The 20914-nt window shown below is 38.2% G+C and overlaps 1 protein-coding gene across 1 annotated transcript in view; it reads left to right on the top strand.

Annotated features, from left to right (window-relative positions):
* The window catches only part of CDH17 (cadherin 17), a 121882-nt gene that overhangs the window by 93113 nt on the left and 7855 nt on the right, over nt 1-20914 (top strand). Inside the window, exons 8-15 of the mRNA XM_043977726.1 lie at nt 1096-1227; nt 1969-2119; nt 5492-5707; nt 6654-6730; nt 8822-9013; nt 11398-11642; nt 16578-16708; nt 20177-20416. Coding sequence (XP_043833661.1) covers nt 1096-1227; nt 1969-2119; nt 5492-5707; nt 6654-6730; nt 8822-9013; nt 11398-11642; nt 16578-16708; nt 20177-20416 — 1384 coding nt within the window. The remainder of the gene's footprint in view (nt 1-1095; nt 1228-1968; nt 2120-5491; nt 5708-6653; nt 6731-8821; nt 9014-11397; nt 11643-16577; nt 16709-20176; nt 20417-20914) is intronic.

Consider the following 20914-nt stretch of genomic DNA (forward strand, 5'->3'; position numbering starts at 1 on the left):
CCTGTTATAAAGAACATTTTGTCTCTTATGTAACTATCAGATGGATATAAATCCTTGACTCTCAGTTTAGCATTCCAAGATGGAAGGGTGGGGTGGAGGGGACCCAGGGCAAATACTACATGTTTTAGATGGGTCAGATAGTATTATTTTGTGAGAAAAAAATGCTTCTGAAAATGCATCTATTTCCAGCTTTCTAACAATTTAACCTTGAAAGGTGAAAACTTTTCTTAAGTTAGTCAGCTAGCATTTATTAAGTTCCTACTATGTACTAGGCACTGACCTAACTGCTAGAACATCTTTGATTCGAAGTTAAATGCTCAATTGCCAGTACACATGTACACATATATGGACACACATACATGAGTTGTTATATACACACAAAGCCATAACAAAACCAAGGCTGTTCAATTTTTCCAGGTAAGAAACAAAAAGCAAAATGATTAAGCAACAAAGAGGTATTTATTACTTGTCCTTACTATGTTCTAGGCAGTGTGCTAGATGCTAGGGAAACAAAAATAAAGAGGAAAATAGTCCTTACCCTCAGGGAGCTTACATTCCATCAGAAGGGACACCACATTCACATGTTTGTGTACATAAAATAAATACAAAATAAAATACAAAGTAAATACAGGGCATTTTGAGAGGGAGGGTAGTAGTATTTAGAGGGGTCAGGAGAGGCTGCATGTGGAAAAATACTTGATACAACAAAGCTGCAGCTTTTCAGATTTAAGAGGTGACATGGTGTGATTTGAAAAAGTGCTGAGTTTGGATAGAGTCAGAGTTTGACATCGAGTCCTGCCATTGCTGCTTGGTACCTATGCTACCTTAAACAAGTCACAAGCCCTCCCTGGGCCTCAGTTTTTTTACCTCTAGAATGAGGGCCTTGGGCCAGATGGCTTCTAAGATCCCATACATCTCTAAATCAAGCTAGTCAGCAGTCACTCTCACTTAATTCAATCAGTTTAGATCAATCTCCAGGTGGGCCCCTCAGTATCTGCTAAATCCCCTCATCTACCACATTCCATTATCTTGACATAACTGTTGAACTTTTGCTTGCATTTCACAAAGTGTCTCTTGGTATTTGGGGGACTCTAGGTGCGGTGGAATGACCCAGGTGCTCACTATTCCTTAGTTGAAAAGGAGAAGCTACCTCGATTCCCATTTACAATTGACCAGGATGGAATTATTTATGTTACCCAACCCTTGGATAGAGAAGAAAAGGACTCGGTAAGTAATCTTGAAATGGTCACCAGTGACAAGACCTGGTCTTAGCCAGGTGCACAGTTGATAGCACCAGTGATTTTATTTAAAAACAAAACCAAAAACAACATATTCTATATCCAAAATAAATAAGTGGCCCATTGGATAGAGTTTTGGACTTGTAAGGAAGATCTAATTTCAACTGTCTGACTTCAAGCCCCCCAAACAATTACAACCTATGCAACGCTGAGAAAATCACAACTTTTCTTAGCCTCAGTTTCTTCATCTGTCAAAAGGAGATCATACCATTGTTATAAGGCTCATTAAGGATATGAAGGTAAAGTGCTTTGCAAACCTTAAAGTACTATTTAAATGCAAGTCCTCCTTTTCTTCTTCCTCATTCTCCTCATTCTTCTTCCTCCACCATTCCTCCTTTTCTTCCTCTTTTTCCTCTTTCTTGCTCCTCCTTCCTCATATTCCTCCTTCTTTTCCTCTACTTTCTTCTTTCTTCCTCCTCCTCCTTCCTCCTTCCCTTCTTGCTCAACCTCCTTTTTCTTCCTCCTCCTCATAGCATGCTATCAACTTTCAGCAAGTATGTTTCTTTCCTTTAAAATACAACCTTTTTCATTTCCCCTCCCTGTTCTCCATGTCTAAGAAAACAGCATCCAGAGTAATAAAAAGAAATAGTTATTCACTTTGCTTTTCAGGGTGAGATGCAGGAATGAATTTTAGATAAATTTTCTCTTAACATTGACTTTCCTGTTTCAGTATGTCTTTTATGCAGTTGCAAAGGATGAGAATGGACGATACCTAGCAAAACCATTGGAAATTTATGTTGAAGTTACAGACATTAATGACAATCCCCCTGTTTGCCCTGCTCCAGAAACAGTATTTGAGGTCCAGGAGAATGAGATAATAGGTAAGGAATGACTTTGTTATTTTCAGAAGGAAAATCACAGCTTAATTCCTTGGTTCCTGCTGAGCTATTTGCTGTTGCCACTTATAGCTTCATATCCATGGGGAAAATCTAGTATTAATTCAGGTCCTTTTAAATCTAGTCAATCTTTTGGTAACTCTAAAATATTTTTAAGTATTTTAAGATTTTTTATTGATATCTTTTGATTTTATATCAGCTACATTTCCTTACATATCCTTCCTTTTTCTCCTTCTCCCAGAGAACAATCCCTTGTTACAAAGAATTACAGGAGAAATATAGTTGAGTAAAATTAACCAAAACATTTAAAAAAAAATCTGACACTGTATATAGTGCTCTATACCCATAGCTACCCACTTGTGCAAAGAAGGCAGGGAAGCATCATCTCATGTATCTTCTTTGGGCCTGAGCTTGGTCATTATAATTTCATAATTTTCAGTTTTGGTTGACATGTTGTTCCATTTTCATAGTTTTAGACATTGTGCATATTGTTTCCCTGGTTCTTCTTAAATCACTTTGAATCAGTTTGTATGTCTTCCCATGCATCTCTGTATTAATCATATATATTGTTTGTTACAGTATACCTGTGTATGTTCTTTAGTATAAAATATTTCTCTTAATCTATCTTGAAAAGGACTTTAGGAGATGATCAATATCACACTTAAAGCATTTTGGATTCTTGCTTTAACAACTTAAAAAAAAACATTCCTGAGGGGCAACTAGGTGGTACAGCAGATAAAGCTCCGACCCTGGATTCAGGAGGACCTGAGTTCAAATCTGACCTCAGACACTTGACACTTACTAGCTGTGTGACCCTGGGCAAGTCACTTAGCCCTCATTGCCCCACAAAAAAAAAATTATTCTACCTCCCCCTTCAGTAGCACATTGTACTGTTTCATCAACCCTTCTGAAAAAATGCAAAATGGTTCCATTTTCCAAAGGAAATTACTGACATTCTACATAGTGGGTTCATCATGATGCTAGGTTCAGAAGCTGCCATGAACCCTGTATAAGAAGTATTTTCCTACCAAATAACAAAGGAATTATTTACCTTTTGCTTCCCAACTCAGAATCCCAGCAAGAATGTATTTCTGGGGACAGCTAGGTGGTGCAGTGGATAGAGCACCGGCCTTGGATTTAGAAGGACCTGAATTCAAATCCAACCTCAGACACTTGACACTTACTAGCTGTGTGACTCTGGGCAAGTCACTTAATCCCAATTGCCTAACAACAAAAAAAAAAGAATATATTTCTGTAATAGAGAGTAATCCTACAACCTTGTGATAAATTGCTTGTATACCTGGGATTTAGGGAGTTGTTGGGCTATACAAGCACAGCAGCAAGTTGAATTTGTGATCAATTGTTATGGAATGTCAAAACTTTCAATTGACACATTTTTATTGCATGCCTTTCCCTTTTCTTTAAGAGCAAGGACTTTTTTTGTGAGTGCAGAATAGTCTTGTATTATTTTACTTTCTTTTCTTTTATGTTTAAAGGTCTTTCTCTAAATAGCTAACAGAATTTCTTATTCCTCAGTGGAATCAATCAGTTTAATCACTATGTGTTTTGTAATTTGCAGTGTTGGATTTTTTTGAGGTGATCTATGGATTCTTTTGATTGGCACTTTGTTTTCTATGTTTGGAAGTTCTGAGCAGGTTTTTAAAAAATTATTTCTTGTATTATTCTGTTCAGGTTTTTTGACATATCATGTTCTTCTGGAGGGCCTATATTCCTTAAGTTTTTTCTGTCTTTGAGATCATGGAGAGTATGTTTTCTTTTAATGTTATTACTTTTTACTTGTCTTCTAATCATTCAGTAAATCAACCTACTATGGGTCAGGTATTGTGTTAAGTGCTGGGAATATAAAGACTTTATAAAGGATAAATAAGAAATAATTAACAGAGGGAAGGAACTAGAATTAAGGTCATCTCTCTAATTGTCCTTCACTTCCATATATTTTCATTTGCGATCAGTTATCTTCTCTTTTGTGTCTTTGGTGAGACTTGCCATCACAGATTGAAGTTTTTCTATTCTGGCAATTATTCCTACTATGCAGGCCATGTGTTATACTCTCACAATTATTATTTATCTTTTTAACCATTTAGGAATATCACATTATAGTTCTATGTTCTCTTCAGCATCTACAGGGTCTTCTGCCTCATCAGGTGTTGAATCATTTGCCTTATCTTGCAAGACTGAAATAGATTCCTGAAATCTTTCATTAGCTTTGGAGGCCACATTTCCTTCTGCTCTTGATGCTTCCCTATTGGTTTAACTGCTTTTGTTTTCTTCCTACTGAGATCTTTGGCAATTTCAGGCTTTTCCCTTATTTTCCCCTATAGCTTACTTTCTGATTCCCTCATGGCAGTTTCCCTGGAGGCTGGATCTCAAAACACTTCAGGCTTTTTGCACACTGGTTCATGATTCAGTAACCTCAGTCTCTGCTCCGAATGACTTCTGGAGTGACCAAATTGGTCCCATCTAGATGCTGTGCTCTTTCCCTCAGGTTTAGTGTAGTATCACAGAGCTTCTTCCCCACTCCCTCCCATGTGCTCTGCCCCTATTCCTTTCATTCTTTGACCCAATGACACAGATCACTTTCATGTCACTATTACAGTCTGAGCAAATTTCTACCATTTGGAGTTTGGATCTCCATGGCCCAGGGGGTGGTAGTGGGGTGGTGGTGGGAGTCAACACATAGAATTGATCTTTATTATAAGTATGGAAACATATCCTGCCTTGTTCCTTCTCTCCTTCCATTCAGGATGAGCCCTGTTGAAGCACAGAATGTTGTCCCTGGGGTTATCATGACCTGAGCAAATTTATGCCACTTAAAGTTTGGCTCTCCAAGGCACTAGGGATCTGCATCAGGGGAGGGGTCAGAGTGTAGAGTTGAGTCCTTTGTGGATAAGCTTGTGCAGTCTTACTGCTGGGACTGTGGTGGGCATTGGGGAAAGAAGTGCTGAGTCAGTGCTCATTAAGGGCTAATGTCTCATGCCTTCTCTGCTGTTAGTATAATGAATTTTTACCTGGTTTGTTTCTTAGTGTCTTAGACTATGGCAACCATTGAAATTGATTGGTCTCTGGTACAAATCCCTATTTTGGAGAAGTTTGAGAAGTTTAGAGGATTAGAGAAAATGTCTAGTTTTCTCTCTTGTTGGTCACTTGACCTGGAGGTCCCAGCTAATTTGCAATATTTTCCAAATACACATTGGTTCTGCTTAGTTTCTTAATTTTTTTTTTGGTTCTGCTTAGTTTCACAGTTTCTTTGATATTCACTATGTTTATAGGTGAAATAGATTGGTTTTCTTCCTGAGGACACTTCAACTGACTCATTCCATCTTTTCTTCTCTGTAGGCAGCAATATTGGAGTTTTCCGTGCCTATGATATGGATCAAAAAGACACTGCTAGTAGTTTTTTACAGTATGCAATTGTGGAGCAGAGTCCCTTGCTTCCAAGTGATGATCTCTTCATTATTCAAAACATTGAGGGAATTATCCAGTTAGCTAAAGGATCATTAAGAAAGCAAGACACACCTCAGTATCATTTGAAAGTGCAAGTGTCAGATCCAGGTTAGTGCCTTCTGTCCCATAAATACAGAAGAGAATTCAGAGGGTGTTTCCTGCAGTGACTTCTGGTTGTGATTGGTTTGTATTCCTTGTCACATTTGCTCTGTGATTTTTTTAAATCACTGATGAGAATGATGGCTTACAATATAAATGCTATGGGGGGTGGGGTGTCCAGGTGAGAACATGAGCAAAAAGTCAGTCATTTTGACTAGTTCTTCCCCTTCTGGTGTAGGAGGGCTATCCTTTGTGAAGAAAGAAGAGAGTTAGGCCTCTCTTTGTTGCCCTCTTATCTTCTGAAGACCAGTACCAAACTTGAAGTGAGGATTCTCTGGTTTGAATATAACAGCAGAGGGATTCTCCTCTCCTCAGCATAACCAAAGAGAGGGTTCTCCTCTCTAGGTTTACTATTGCTATTTCTGTTTCTGGGTCCAATTCTCCTCCACATGCCATTAAATAAATTCAAATTGTATAGGGGGCAGCTAGGTGGACCAGTGGATAAAGTACTGGCCCTGGATTCAGTTAAAATCTAGCCTCAGACACTTGGATACTTGCTAGCTGTGTGACCCTGGGCAAGTCACTTAACCCTCATTGCCCGCCGACCCCCCCAAAATAAATCAAATTGTATAGACAGGAAATGTGCATCCCCTCGTCCAGGTATTGGGTGGAACTGGTTCTCATCATGCCCAACATCCAGAAAACCTGAAAGGCAATCAATTTGTCAATTATCCCCAAACACTTTTACATTTAAAGGGAGTTTACAGGAAATTTAAGCTCTGTTAGGCACCAGGGGAACACAAAAGAAATAAGGATAAGACAGGCCATCCAAATGCCTACTGGCAATGAAGTTCTCTTAGTGTCTGTACCCTTGGAATCCCGATGTTCTTTGATGATTTGGGCAAAGAGATTTTCAGTGGAGGTTTTAGGTGACATTGCTTTGTTTGATTTTCAGCTTTCAAGACAATCTGTGATGTGACAATAAATGTCATTGATATCAATGATCAGATCCCCATTTTTGAAAAAAACAATGTGAGTATTTGCTGGACCCTAACTTTTTTCTTACTGCATAACATGATTTTTGGAACAAAATGTAGGATGAAGAAACATCCTGAAGTCACAAAAACAAAACAAAACAAAATCCCCAGATATTGCAGCTAACTACAGTAAACACACCAGAAACCCCTGCATTCCTTTCAGTGGAAAATCTAGTGATCATTCTTTTTTGATGAGCAGTGCAAATATAAATTCAAAATGGGAATAGTGACACATACTTTTAATCCCAGCTATTGGGGAGGCTGAGGCCAGAAGATCCCTTGAGTTCAACAGCGGTGAACTGCAATGGGCAATGCCTATTGGACAATTGTACTAAGTTTAGCATCAATATGGTGACCCCTCAGGAATGGGGAACCACTAGGTCACCTAAAGAGAGGTAACTCAACCTAGGGGATATGGGGAAACCTAGTATTAAAAAACTTAACAAAACTAGGACATATTCAAGTCCAATCCCATTTTGCTAAACACTAATGTGTCCACGCAAGGATGGATTCCAATCACTATTCTGGAATTTGGATCCAGTTATTTCACAGACTAGTTAACAATTCAAAATTAATTCCACCATAATAGAAGGACCAGAAGAACTCCTTGAAGTTTGTTATAGATTTTTGGTCTATATTGAAAGATATAATTTAACTGTCAACGTGTTTTAAATAAACATTTTTAGCATAAATGAAAATAAGTGGAATGGTCTTGATTGAAAAGATATCTCTGATAGACTTTGAAAGAATATCATCAATACAATGGTTAAATGGTTAAAATTCATTTTTTTCAGAATCACTGGTAAAAAATTCTTCCCTTAGAACATTGCCAGTTTAATTCCTTTTGCCAATTACTATTGTGTGAGAGAAAAAAATAAAGAAAAATGATAATTTTATGCCTTAAGATAAAAGAAAATATCCATAAAACTTTTATAAAATTTAGCAGAACTGTAGGAGGTCAGAGAAAGAGGAAAAAATAAATTTAGAAATTCTAGAAAAATATAGGTGACCTTTTTATTGTTAGTAGATTTGAAACTTACTAGTGGTTTTAGTCAACATTTCATTTAAATTTGTTTCTTAAAAACTATTTAGGAGCCCATTTGGCTAGATTTTGGGATCATATTTGAACATAATGGATGGCTAAAAGATCAGGAATGACAAATCTAACAACTCAACTTAGTAATAACTAAAAAGAGATTATTTTTTTTTAGTTCTGGGATATTAAAAAGTATAGCAGAATTGATTGTAGCCTGGACACAAAGAATACATAAATACAAAATAAATAGAACTTTAAGCCTCATTGAGTGTCCAATCATTTGAGTTCCTTGTTCCTTTTTCTAGCAAATGACAGATGTAGGATTTGTACCAAGATCCTTAGACTGGGTATCTAGCATTTTTTACAGAATATCATCAGTTATGTCTCTTGTCTTTTGAAACCAGTGAGTGGGAATTAGTAGACATATTATAATCCTAATTCCAGCTAAACTGAACTACTCATCACCTGATATTTTCATGCTTGCAGGCCTTTGCTCTTGCCATTCCCTATGTCTAGAATTCTCCATCTCCATCTCTGTCTATTGAAATTGTACCTGACCCTCAAATTAATATCTCATCCCTCATCTTCCCTATCAGAAATTCTATTTCTTTCCATTATATCTCAGCTAGTGTTCTGTTTCTCTTATGAATTTATGGTATTATTTGCTTTATAGTTATTGCGGAGTTGTTACATATTTATTTATTTATAAGCTCTCTATACATTGGGATCATATCAACCATATTTCTATCTCTCCCAGGTACTAGGACACTGCTCTGTAAAAGTTGATGTATAGGGGGCAGCTAGATGGCGCAGTGGGTAGAGCACTGGCCCTGGAGTCAGGAGTACCTGAGTTCAAATCCGGCCTCAGACACTTAACACTTACTAGCTGTGTGACCCTGGGCAAGTCACTTAACCCCAATTGCCCCACAAAAAAAAAAAGCTGATGTATAATAAATAGTTGTGGGATGAGTGAAATAGTGAATGAATATTGTATCCTCTCTCTCGCTTACTATGAGCATTCTCAGATGTTTATTTTTCTTTTTCCCCTAGTATGGCAATCTGACTGTTAATGAAAATGTTGCTGTTGGAACAACAATTCTTACCATTCAGGCTACAGATGCAGATGAACCATTTACTGGGAGCTCCAAAATCCTGTATAATATTGTTGAGGGGGACCCTAATAGAAACCTTGTGATTGACACTGATCCCATCACCAATGCAGGATATGTCAAGATAAATAAGGTAAACAACCCATTTTAACAGGATCCATTGTTGTCATGATTGAATAGATCTGTTCTTTGCCCAGTGTACTAAGAGGAAGCAGGGTCATAGAAAGAAGAAAATTTGGCTTTAGCAAGCCCGAGTTCACAGCCAGATACTTAACGGTTGTATATGATCATATAAGACCATGTCCAAATTCTTTAACTTCCTGTATGACCCACATTTGCTACAAAGTATGTTGCAAAACTTAAGGCACTAGATATGTGAGTTATTATTGTGAAGAACTGTGATCCACTACAGCAGAAGACTTGCATTATGGTGATGTCTTCATTGAAAATCAGTATTGCAGGGCAGCTAGGTGGCACAGTGGATAAAACACCAGCCCTGGATTCAGGAGGACCTGAGTTCAAATACGGCCTCAGACACTTGACACTTATTAGCTGTATGACCCTGGGCAAGTCACTTAACCCTCATTGCCCTGCAAAAACAAAACACCCCCCAATTATTATTATAAAATTATCAATAATCATTTTCCAATGTGTCTGTTTCCTTCTGAGTTTTTATTTTATCTCTCAGAATCATAGGATTTTAAAAGTTGGGTGAAAAAAATTTCAAAACAATTTTTGGATGAGAATTTAAAGGTCATTTAGTCCAATGCCTGCCTATTTTCAGCCAGCTACGTGTTATCTATAAAAGTAGTGATCATGCTTTCTGTTTTGTCACTTCTCAATTGTGGAAAAAGGTCGAAAAATGGCAGTCCCAGAACCAGAGCCAACTCCTGGAGGACATTGTTTCTCACATCTCTTGGGTGACTCTGGGACATTAATTATAATGATTAAATTGGCCTTTCAAATATTTGGGTGCAGGGCAGGAGCTATGGCCAGATCATATTTTTATTCAGACCTGCAAACAAAGTCTTCCCACAAAGTCAGGATAGATTGTTTCTCTAGGCAGATCCTTGTCTAGGCTTGTTCTTCACCAAGTCATGCTGATTGCCCCTTGGTGTTTTGTCCTTTCAGACTTTTTCAATGCATTCTCTGTTACATGTGTATGTGACTTGTTCCAACATTTTTCCAGGTATAAAAGTTAAGCTGACAGGGTCATCAGTTTCAGGATTGATTTTTTTTTCTGTTTTAAAAACACAAGTCATAGGTCATGCAGCCCTTACCAGAGTTCCTCATACTCTGATAAGTCTCAAATTAGACACAAATTTTATGATTTGCCACACTGTTTTCTCATATAAGCTTGCCTATTTATAACAAAACCTATTAACAAGGGCAATAATGGTTTTCTATTTAAATGGGGACGTATACCCAGTATCTTCCCTCTTCAATCACAAAAGAAATTCAAAGTACTTTAATTGGAAACCCTTAACAGAGTGGTTCAGATACAGAAAGGTAAAAAGGACCTGTGAATTCATTACCATCAAAGCAGTGCTGGCGTGTAAACTACACTTGCTTATGGTCACAGGGCCTGCATGTGTGAGAACCCAAGCCCAGAATCTTATCCACTATGACTCACTGCCTCTTGACTTGATTAACTTATAATTTTGTTTTATGGGCTTCATTTTCCCTTTAAAATAATTTAATAGTTAATTGTGGCTTCTTTACCTCAGCTTCCTCATTTGTAAAATGAGAAGCTTAAACTGGATGACCTGAGAGGCAATCAGGTAAAGAATAGCCCTTCTTTCTCTGTGTCAGATTCATTCATTTTAATCAAAGAGGCCAATTAGCAGTTTGGGATTGGGACAACTAACTTATCTTCTGAGTCTGAATCTGTGATCCATGATCATCCTTGCCTCATTGTGGCATGCAGGTGACCCTGGATTCTCAAAGATTATGCCAATTACACACAATCTCTACTATATCTTGTTAAACCATAAAGGTTTCCATCATTGCCTTAGAGATGAACTGCAGGGTGGCCATCTAAAGGCAAAGCTACCTAAATTCAGAGAGAGGCAGCGTCATGGATTTTTGGCAATTCCCAAAGACCATCTACCTAGGTATTGCAAGGGATTGCAATCTGTGTTGGTGGAATGTGTACCCACATCCACGAAATTACAAGTCCCTAAAATTCATTGGCAATGGGTATTTCTTAATATAGGTTTGTTTAAAAGTAAGCATGATGTGACTAATGATTGTTACAGTGGGACATGGTATACCAACAATGAACTTTTCCTACCTTTCATGCCCTCAACAATCCCTCATGAGTTCTCAGAAATGATTCCTCCTTATCAAGTTGTGTTGGAACGAAATGAATACCTGAAGAACTTGAGACGCATATGATAGTATAATTGAGACTCATATGATAGTTTTTGAGGGGAGAGAGGAGACTGAATCTTTCTGAAGGTAGTCAACTGGCAGAAAATATGAATTAACTTTTTTTTGTTGCTTGTTTCCCAACAGCCTTTTGATTTTGAAACAGTGCCAATGTACAATCTCGTGATCAAGGCTGAAAATCCTGAGCCACTTGTTAAGAATGTACAATACAATTCAAGTTCCTATGCAAATTTTATTCTTATGGTATTAGATGTGAATGAAGCTCCTGTATTCTCCCAGGCATCGTACCAAGCACAAATATCTGAGGGTGCTCCAATAAACACCAAATTGATCATGGTGAATGCTACTGATCCAGAGGGAGAGGCAATCAGGTAAAGAATAGCCCTTCTTTTTCTGGGTCAGATTCATTCATTTTAATCAAAGAGGCCAATTAGCAGTTTGGGATTGGGACAAGTCTTCCCTTACAAAATAAATAGGTAGAACACCTTACTCTTCTTCCTATCTTATCAGATATACTAAGACTAGTTTGATCCACCTGGTCATTTGAATGAATTTTTAAGGAAGTTAAATTAACTAATTGTTCATTAGCCAGCAGATAGCTATATCATGGAGTGAATAGATTGATGGACTTGGAGTCAGGAAGATCTGACTTCAAGTATGAATTCATAAAATGACCAGCCAGGTGACTCTGGGCAAGTCACTTAACTTTGAAAAGCCTCAGTTTCCTCATGATTTCTCATATTACTAGAATCTATCTCCCAGTATTGTTGTGAAGATAAATTGAGATAATATTTGTAAAGCAGTTTGCAACCCTTAAGGTGCTAAGTAATGTCTGACTACTATTATTATATCTGCATATGATAGCAGCTTACATCTTTATAGAATTTTCACATGGAGGATCTCATTTGTGCCTCACATTATTCCTATGAAGTGAGCATGATTCCCCCTGTTTTATAGATGAGGAATGATGGGCTAAATAACTTTCCAAACATCACCCGGGTATGAAGTCATAGGGCTGGATCTCTAATTCAGGTCCTAATTTCCAAGTGGCTTTTCCATTATTCCTTCTGGTTTCTAACTGCAATGCCAAGGACCTTCTATGATTTTCTTTCTCTTTTACCTATTTTCTGCTAATAAGTCCTAGGGTTCATTGGCTCTGCTTGTTAATTTATTATTTTCACTGTCCTATTCTCTCATCCTGGATTCCTGTTGTAAAGGAATTTTCTTTTCTGAATGTTAATAGAGATGGAATGATGTTATCAGCCCTAGAGTCTGCCAGTCCAATCTTGACTAGGTTGTAAATATTTTCCATCTCTCTCTCTATCTTTTTTTTTTTTGCCCTGTCTCTGAGTTTGGGTCTTCCTGACTTTTTTGCTCTGGCTGATCTTCCAAAAGTTCTTCCTATGGACATTTGACTTATTAACACCAATCTTTCCTTCACTCTCTCCTAAAAGAGTCATTGTCTCTGGGCCTCCTTGCTTTGGCTTTTTGGATGAGAAAAGACCCTTCAATGATTTCTTCCTTGATTTCCTTCCTTCACTCTTCTTGAGATCTCAGTACCAAAGATTCCTGAAGTTCTAAACCATTGGTGACCATTGCATTTCCCTCTAACCTCTGTTTGCCAGAAGCAGACCTGCTGACTCATTAGGCCTATACTTACAGGTACAATCTAGCTTTTCCACCTATTTCCCCATATTGGCTTCCATCTTCTATGTTCTCTGGATATCACATGACATGGGACCAAGAAACATCTAGGGACTGCCAGGATTCCTCTTTCCTAGCTTTCAATCTCCATGCTGTTCTCAAGGTGTCCACAGCTGACTTTACCTTTTCTGTTCAAAGGCTATTGTTTCTATTGAGATGGTTTCTGGAGTCCCTTCAAGTTCTAGGTCCATGATCCTCACCAAATTCCTCTTTTAATTATATCTCTAATTCCCAGCTCAGAGGCAAAGCTGGAATAATTGACACTGTTTAGGAGCAATGAATATTTCAGACCTACCCCTGTCTTTCTTTCTTTCTCTTTCTTTCTTTCTTCTAAACATTTTAATTTAAAGTTTTGAGTTCCAAATTCTATCCCTTCTCTCTCCCTCCCCTGCCCCCTCCTTGAGGCAGTAAGCAATCATATATAGGTTATATGTGTGCAATTATGTAAAACATTACCCTATTCATAATTTTGTACAAGAAAACTCCAATAAATGAAAAAATAAAGTGAAAAACAGCAAGCTTGGCAAAGTTCTCATGGAGCACAGTCTCACTTCCAGGTCCAAAACCCCAGTGGAACTTCAGTCCCAAGCTCCTAGCTTCCTTCTCTGGGCTTCTAAGCCAGTCTGGCTGGCTATACCATTCCATCTGCAATCCCAGCTCCAAGGTTGATATGCCTTGAACCCCAAGTTCAGTGGTGATCACCTCTGCACTTGAAACTGAGAAGGGCAAGCAACACAAAAGCTAGATAAAAAAGAGGGAGTAGGGAAAGAAAGTCCTTCCCCTCTCATCAGTTCAGTTCATGGCCTCCATGTTACAGGCGAATGAACAATAGTAAGAAGCACACAGGAAGGACATCAAACAGTTTGGTCTCACCAGTTAGGCAGCCAATCAAAGGAGGTTAACTCCACCGAGGTATTAGAGGATGCAATCTAGACATGTTCCAAAGGCCCCTCAAGGGCTTTAGACAAACTGGGCATGCACAAACATTCCCATGTTACATCAATAATTGTCTCCAGGTTATATCAATAATTACACCCCCCCCCCAAATATATATATCTTTGCAAGAGATGTCATTGCATCTAGTTGTAGATGACAGGGTCTTGATGAAAAAATAATTTAAAAATAATAATAATTAGCACATATGTGTGTATAGTGCTTTAAAGTTTGCAAAACACTATACATATGTTATCTCATTTGACCCTCACAACAACCCTGGGAGGCAGGTGAGGAAACTAAGGTTGATATAGTTGCCAGTAAGTATCTGAGGAAGAATTTAAATTTGGGTCTTCCCAATTCCAATTTCAATGCTCTACAACTGGACTACTTTTTCTATTTGTATTTTCATTTTTTATGTCCAAATATTTGGTAGAGTCTTAGCCTCTGAACTGCCAATCAATGAGCTGTTCTGGATTAAGCTCAAAGATCACAATGTTCTGATTGGATATCAATGAGTATGTTAGCCATATTCTGTCTTCATTCTTGGAAAGTCCCTCATATTTGAAAAGTTCTTTCTCTCCTAATTTCCCATTCTAAGAATCTTTAGATTTCTTTAAGACTCAGCTCAAGGTCCACTTCTTCCAGGAATTCTTTCCTGGTAACCAAAGCTACTAGTGTCTTCTCTTTTAAGGCTATCTTCCATCTACTCTGTATTTATTTTGGATGTGTTTGGTTCAAATATATGATATTTTCCATTAGACTGTAAGCTCCTTGTGGTCAGAAACTGGTTTCATTTTTCTGTTTATCCTAAGTGCTTAGCATAGTGCCTAGCACATAGTAAGAACTTGAAAGTTCTTGTTGAATCATTGATTGCCAAGTTTTTACATTTTGTGGCTTCTTCTGTTTTTTGGAGAGAAAACAAACAGAAAACAAAACTTGATCCAAGTTAGTATAGTTCAGTTTTGGAACCATGGTGGAGAAGAGGTACATGAATCTATGGATAGAACCCTGTGCCTGGAATTAGGAAGACCTGAGTTTGAATCCAGATTCAAGCACTTACTAAGTGTATCCCTGGGCAAGTCATTTCACCTGTCTGCCTCAGTTTTTTTTTCTTTTCCCGTAAGATAGGGATCATGATGACCTACCTCCCAGAGTTGTTGTGAGGATCAAATGAGATATCTATAAAGTACTTAGCACAGTGGCTAGCACATAGTAGGTGCTTAATAAATGTTTGTTCTATTCCCCTTTCCTCATGTATGAAATAAGGGGCTTGAAATGAATGATTGCTTCAGTCCCTTTCAGTTTAAAATCTGGTGATCCTAAATATGACCATATAAATGGAATATAACCTGTGGCAAAGGACAGCTAGGTTGCACAGTGGATAGTGCACTGGGCTTGGAATCAGGAAGACTTACCTTCCTAAGTTCAAGTCTGGTCTCAGACACGTATTAGCTGTGTGTCCCTGAACAAGTCACTTAAACCTATTTGCCTCAGTTTTCTCATCTGCAAAATGACCTGGGGAAGGAAATGGGAAACCACTCCAGTATTATCGCCACGAAAACCCCTAAAAGTGTCATGAAGAGTCAGACATGACTGAAAAAAATACAACAAACCTGGGGCAAGGCACTGAAGATTGTTTCTTTTATTCACACTTTGCCTGACCTCATGGGATATTCTGAGAATCAGTAGAAGAGAATGAAATGAAAAACTGAGCTTATTTTATGTTTGTGGAATTGAAAATGTATGTTTTAGGGAATTGAAATTAGAGGGTGTATGTGTGTGTGTGTTTTGGGTTAGGGAAGGATTGAAAAAAATGTACACCCTTTTTAGATAAGAAAATCAAACTGGTATCTCTAATAATTAGGAATAATGTCTAAACAATTTTGAGCTTTCACTTTTGGTGGGTGAGATGGCATAGCAATGGGTACATGGTGTAAATTTATGAGCACTGAGTTTAGAATAACAAAATCTGGGTTTGTAGACTTGGGACTTGGACACACATAGCCATGTGACTTTGTCTAAACCTGTTTCCTCATCTGTCAAATGAGGGTCATAATATTTGCACTATATACCTCACACAGTTGTGGAGAAAGTACCTTGTAAATAAAAGCACTGTTAAAATGTGAGTAGTTATTTGGAGAAGTTAGATGATGTACCTTTAAATTTAGCATCTGAAGTGAATTTGGGGACTTGGGGCAATTAATATAAATGTTCCAGGAGCACAAAACTTGCCTTCATTTAGTGGAGGAGATGGGAGGAAAAGGGGAAGGAAAAAGAGACTCTTGGATATTGGCACCAGACAATTGCTGGGGTGGTTAGAGAGGGCAGAGTAGAGAGTTAGGGAGGAGAAGAGGAGCTCACTCTAGCCTACCATCTTGTACCTTCCTATTTTAACTACTTAATATTGCTAACTGGGTGCTTAATTCTGTGTATGTGTGTGTGTGTGTGTGTGTGTTTTAATACCACTACAGGACTGCAAATGCTGTCATGCTTTCTAAATTCAGTACCCTGGGCAAAGTCCTGATTGCCCAGCCCTAGTTAAAGTTCTAGTTAAGTAGTAAATGGTTTGATAGTAAATGACATATAAATGATAGTACCATTTAAAAAATGAATTTCTTTTATGTAAAATATTATAATGTTTCTCTTGATCCATTTCTTTTGTGAAGTTACTCCCTGAGTGAGGACAAGCAAGGCTGGCTGAGAATTGATGGAGTCACTGGTGAGATCTTTACTATGGCACGCTTGGACAGGGAAACTGAAAAGTATTATCAAGTGAAAGTGATAGCCACTGAAAAAGGTAAACAAATACAATGTAATATGGATTTTCAGAGATAGATAGCTGATGGTAAAATGGGTCAACAGAAAGAGTAATTTATTGGCCATTCAGATTAAACATGAATGAATGAAAAAGCATTTTATTAAGTGCCTACTATGTTTTGGGCACAGAACTAAACATTGTGGAAGCAAATACAAAGAATAAGATAATCCCTGCCCTCAAGAAGCTTACAATCTAATATGGAAAGACAACATACATGTTAAAGAGAGAGATGGTTTTGGTCAGGGAAATCAAAGGTCTGGTGAGTGGAGTAATAGGGAACTTGAGATATTTTTTCTAGGAATGATTGTGTTTCTCAGAGCTAGAGCTTCAGAGGAGGTAAAGGGAGGGTTATTTCTTGTGACAGCCTAAAGTTGGCCATGGAGCATCTTGGTGGGGGTGGATTGGGACTAGATAGGGTGAACAGTCATTAATCAAAATCCCAGGGTCCCAAGGCAGGAGCTGGAGTTCCAGGTAGAAGCTGGAGGTTGAGCATAGGAACATGAAGATGTCAGGTATCCACAAAGAAGAAAGGAAATGATCATATGGGTAGTCATCTCAATGCTATATAAGAGCTTATTTTATCTTCAACCCAGATCTGCCTTAGTGTAGTGAGAGAGAAGTGAGTTAAAATAATAGAAAATTTTGGTTTAGGTTCATCTCTTTCCAGGGTACTCTGTATCTTTTGGTCTCTGCTACAGTAGGAAACCATCTGGCTTTGGAAATACCTTTACTCCCATCAAATGCTCCTGTTAGAGGGTAACATATGTGGAGGCTAGCTAGGCTCTGTGATATTTTCATTCGCTCCCCCTCATCCTATTGGATATGGCCTAGAGTTTCTCTCAAGAGGAAAGATGCTGTGGCCTTATCTAATCTGCCCCCAATCTCACATCCAGAGACCACCACCCTTGAGAACTGAGGAATACTGTTGCACATTTATTTGAACCTCAATAAATCCTTATTGCTTTGTCATCTCCTGAGGTTTCAATTTTCAATCATTGAAACATTTGAAAAGAAAATGAAAATTTGAACAATCCAACCTGAGTTACAGGCATGAAGATTTTTGTTGATACTTTGGATGAAAAGTATGTCTATATTTCAGAAGGAAAGAGAAATCAGAGGAAAGGTTAAAACTGCTAGGGAATTACACTGTTGTTTCCCAGTCAGCTGTTATTAACAAGAGAAGCACTATTGACCCAACCACATTTTCTGTCTCAGTTCCCTTGACCTCTCTGGACTTCAGCTACCTTATCTGGAAAGTGAAAGGATCGGAATAAAAGACCTCTAAGGTCCCTTCCAATTCTAAATCTATGAGCCCGTGAACCACAGTGTATATTAGTCAAGCTAAGTCAGAGTTTACATAGGCTAGGTTGTAAATGTGATAGCATACATGTAAGCTAAAAATAGACCTCACACTCATGAAAAGTCATAGAGCCCCCATCACTACTCTCAGACCTTTCCAAAGAGCAAAATTCCCTTCCCCTTCTTCAAACCACATACACAGAAAGCACTTTGAACTGCTCATCACTGTGTAAAAGAAACACTTTCCAATATATTCAACTGCTCTATTTCTTAATTTCAACCCCAGGTTATGTTCTGTTGAAGTTCAAGTTAGCTTTGAATGAATTATTGATAAAAGATAATTGGGAAATAAGAATTATCTAGAAATTTTGATAGCTGTTTCTATTTTTTTCCTTCCTGATACGCAAATACATTGTTCATATCTCCTTGTTGAGATAAAAAAGAATCTTGAGTTCAAATAAATAAAGCAGACACACGTATAAGGGAATAAGAACTGTGGCGAGTGGAGATTTGGGGATGCCCCAAATACTCAGGATAAGTTGAACCATGCAACAACTTCCTTCTTAAAGGCTTAGTGTGGGTCAGCAGTGCCTTCTCCTTTTCTTATATATTAACAGTGACTCCAATAGCTTCACAGTAGCACAATAGTGGAGAGAGAAAGAGAGAGAGAGAGAGAGAGAGAGAGAGAGAGAGAGAGAGAGAGAGAGAGAAAGACCCAACTCTAAGTCTAGCTAATTAAAATACTGATCACCTTATCTTCTCGGAGGTATTAGACAATATTCTTTAGGTTAAATCAGAAATCCATAGTATCTTTAAGTTAGAATGCTCCTGAGTAGACATGTACTATCATTTTCCTCCAAATCATAAATCTCCTTTGTACCATCCAAGAGCTGAGCAAAGACCTGCTATAACGGGGAGCTTAATGTACGCCAGAGGCAGTGGAAGGGAGCACTATACCTTGATTAGTCAATGGCAGGTCTCTAAGTGATTATCAAGGCAAACAGTGAAATGCATATGTTGCTGGAATTCACAAGTTGAGATTATTCAAATGCTTAAATGGAGTTGTGACCTCATTGATTCAGCAGTTCCACCCTTTGATTAGACTGCAACCCATCTATGCCTTCCTTGCTTGAGTAACTCTTAACCACAGCCTCCCATGAGTTCATCATAGGAGGTTCATGCAATATACTAGCAGTCTTCCTTATCTTCCCCTGATGTACAAAGAATAGTTCAATTAATGGTTTAAAATCTATAGGGTCCTGGGGTAGCTAGGTGGAGCAGTGGATAAAGCACTGGCCCTGGATTCAGGAGTACCTGAGTTCAAATCCAGCTTAAGACACTTGACACTTACTAGCTGTGTGACCCTGGGCAAGTCACTTAATCCTCATTGCCATTCAAAAAACATAACCAAAAAAAATGCAGATAAAATTTATAGGCTCCAGCTAAATTGGAACAAATGCTTATTACACCTACCCACAATACAAGATAGGGATTAACACTCAACTTTGGCCATATTTATAATTGCTACCATCGGTGAAAGTTTTGTGAATCTCACCCAAGGTTCAGAAATCCTTGGTTCAAAAATAGCTAATTCCAGCTTTTACCACTTCAGAGGAGCATCAGAATAAAAGAATAAGGAAAACCCTGTTGTTGATGTCTTTCTTGGGGTAAAGTGCACTCAGGGAATTATAGAACAATGGTAGAGAAATCCAGTCAGGCAGTCAATAAACATTTATTAAATGACTATGTGCCAGTTACTGTGTTAAGTGCTTGGGTGATGGAGAAGTATAAGAAATCTAAGCTTATTCCTCTAGAATCAGAGAGAGATCAAGTGAAAAAGTAAGCAGAAAAATAGCTGTGCAGGGCAGCTAGGTGGTGCAGTGCATAAAGCACCAGCCCTGGATTCAGGATGACCTGAGTTCAAATCCAGCCCCAGACATGTGACACTTACTAGCTGTGTGACCCTGGGCAAGTCACTTAACCCTCATTGCCCCACCAAAAAAAAAAAAAAGAAAAAGAAAAAAAAGAAAGAAAGAAAAATAACTGTGGTCAAATTTGTAGAAAGGAAGGCTCCTTCATTTGTTCATTTTTATCTTGGGGGAACAATCGAGATACCACATTGACTACAAATGTTCTTCATATCTCTAGGTGGATCCTATCTGACTTCCTCAGTATATTTTCAATTATCCCTCCTGGATGTGAATGACAACAGTCCTCGGTTAGTGAAAGACTACACTGGCTTCTTCTTCTGCTATCCACTTAAAACACAAGGAAGTGTCATTTTTGAAGCCACTGATGATGACGAGCGACCACCCTGGGGTCCACGGTTTGATTTTTCCCTTAGCAATGACCGGTTGAAGAATGATTGGGAACTTTCCAAAATCAATGGTGAGATGTCAAAATCCCACTGATACGGAGATCTAGCTTATGAGCCGCATTTAGAACTTGGAAAAATATTTGATTGTGTTTTTGTGAGTTTGCAGCATTAAATTAAGGCTCACTTTCTGCTTGCTAATGGGGTGTTAAGTTGTTCTGAACTTAAATAAAGAAGCCCCCACCAGGAGAATGTCTTGGATGTTAGAAGATACATAACTTTCATGACCTGGGGTAGAGTGAATTTCAGTCGCAGAATAGCATCATTGACTACAGTTAAATTGGTAACTGGTGGTTGTGAAAACCATTTTTATGGACGAATTCACTAAAAATTTACCTTATCTTTACTGATACCTTTTGTTTTACATCATTCCTTTCTGAATATACACTTTGTCTATTCTCCACTCAGTGAGCTTTTCCATGTAGCTCGTTGGCTATTTTCTATGCCATATCTGTGAGTAAAGATAGAGGACTTCTACAAACTTTTAAAAATGCGAGGCAGACAAATTGAAA

This window comes from Dromiciops gliroides, chromosome 1 (genome assembly GCF_019393635.1).
Source record: "Dromiciops gliroides isolate mDroGli1 chromosome 1, mDroGli1.pri, whole genome shotgun sequence".
NCBI lineage: Eukaryota > Metazoa > Chordata > Mammalia > Microbiotheria > Microbiotheriidae > Dromiciops > Dromiciops gliroides.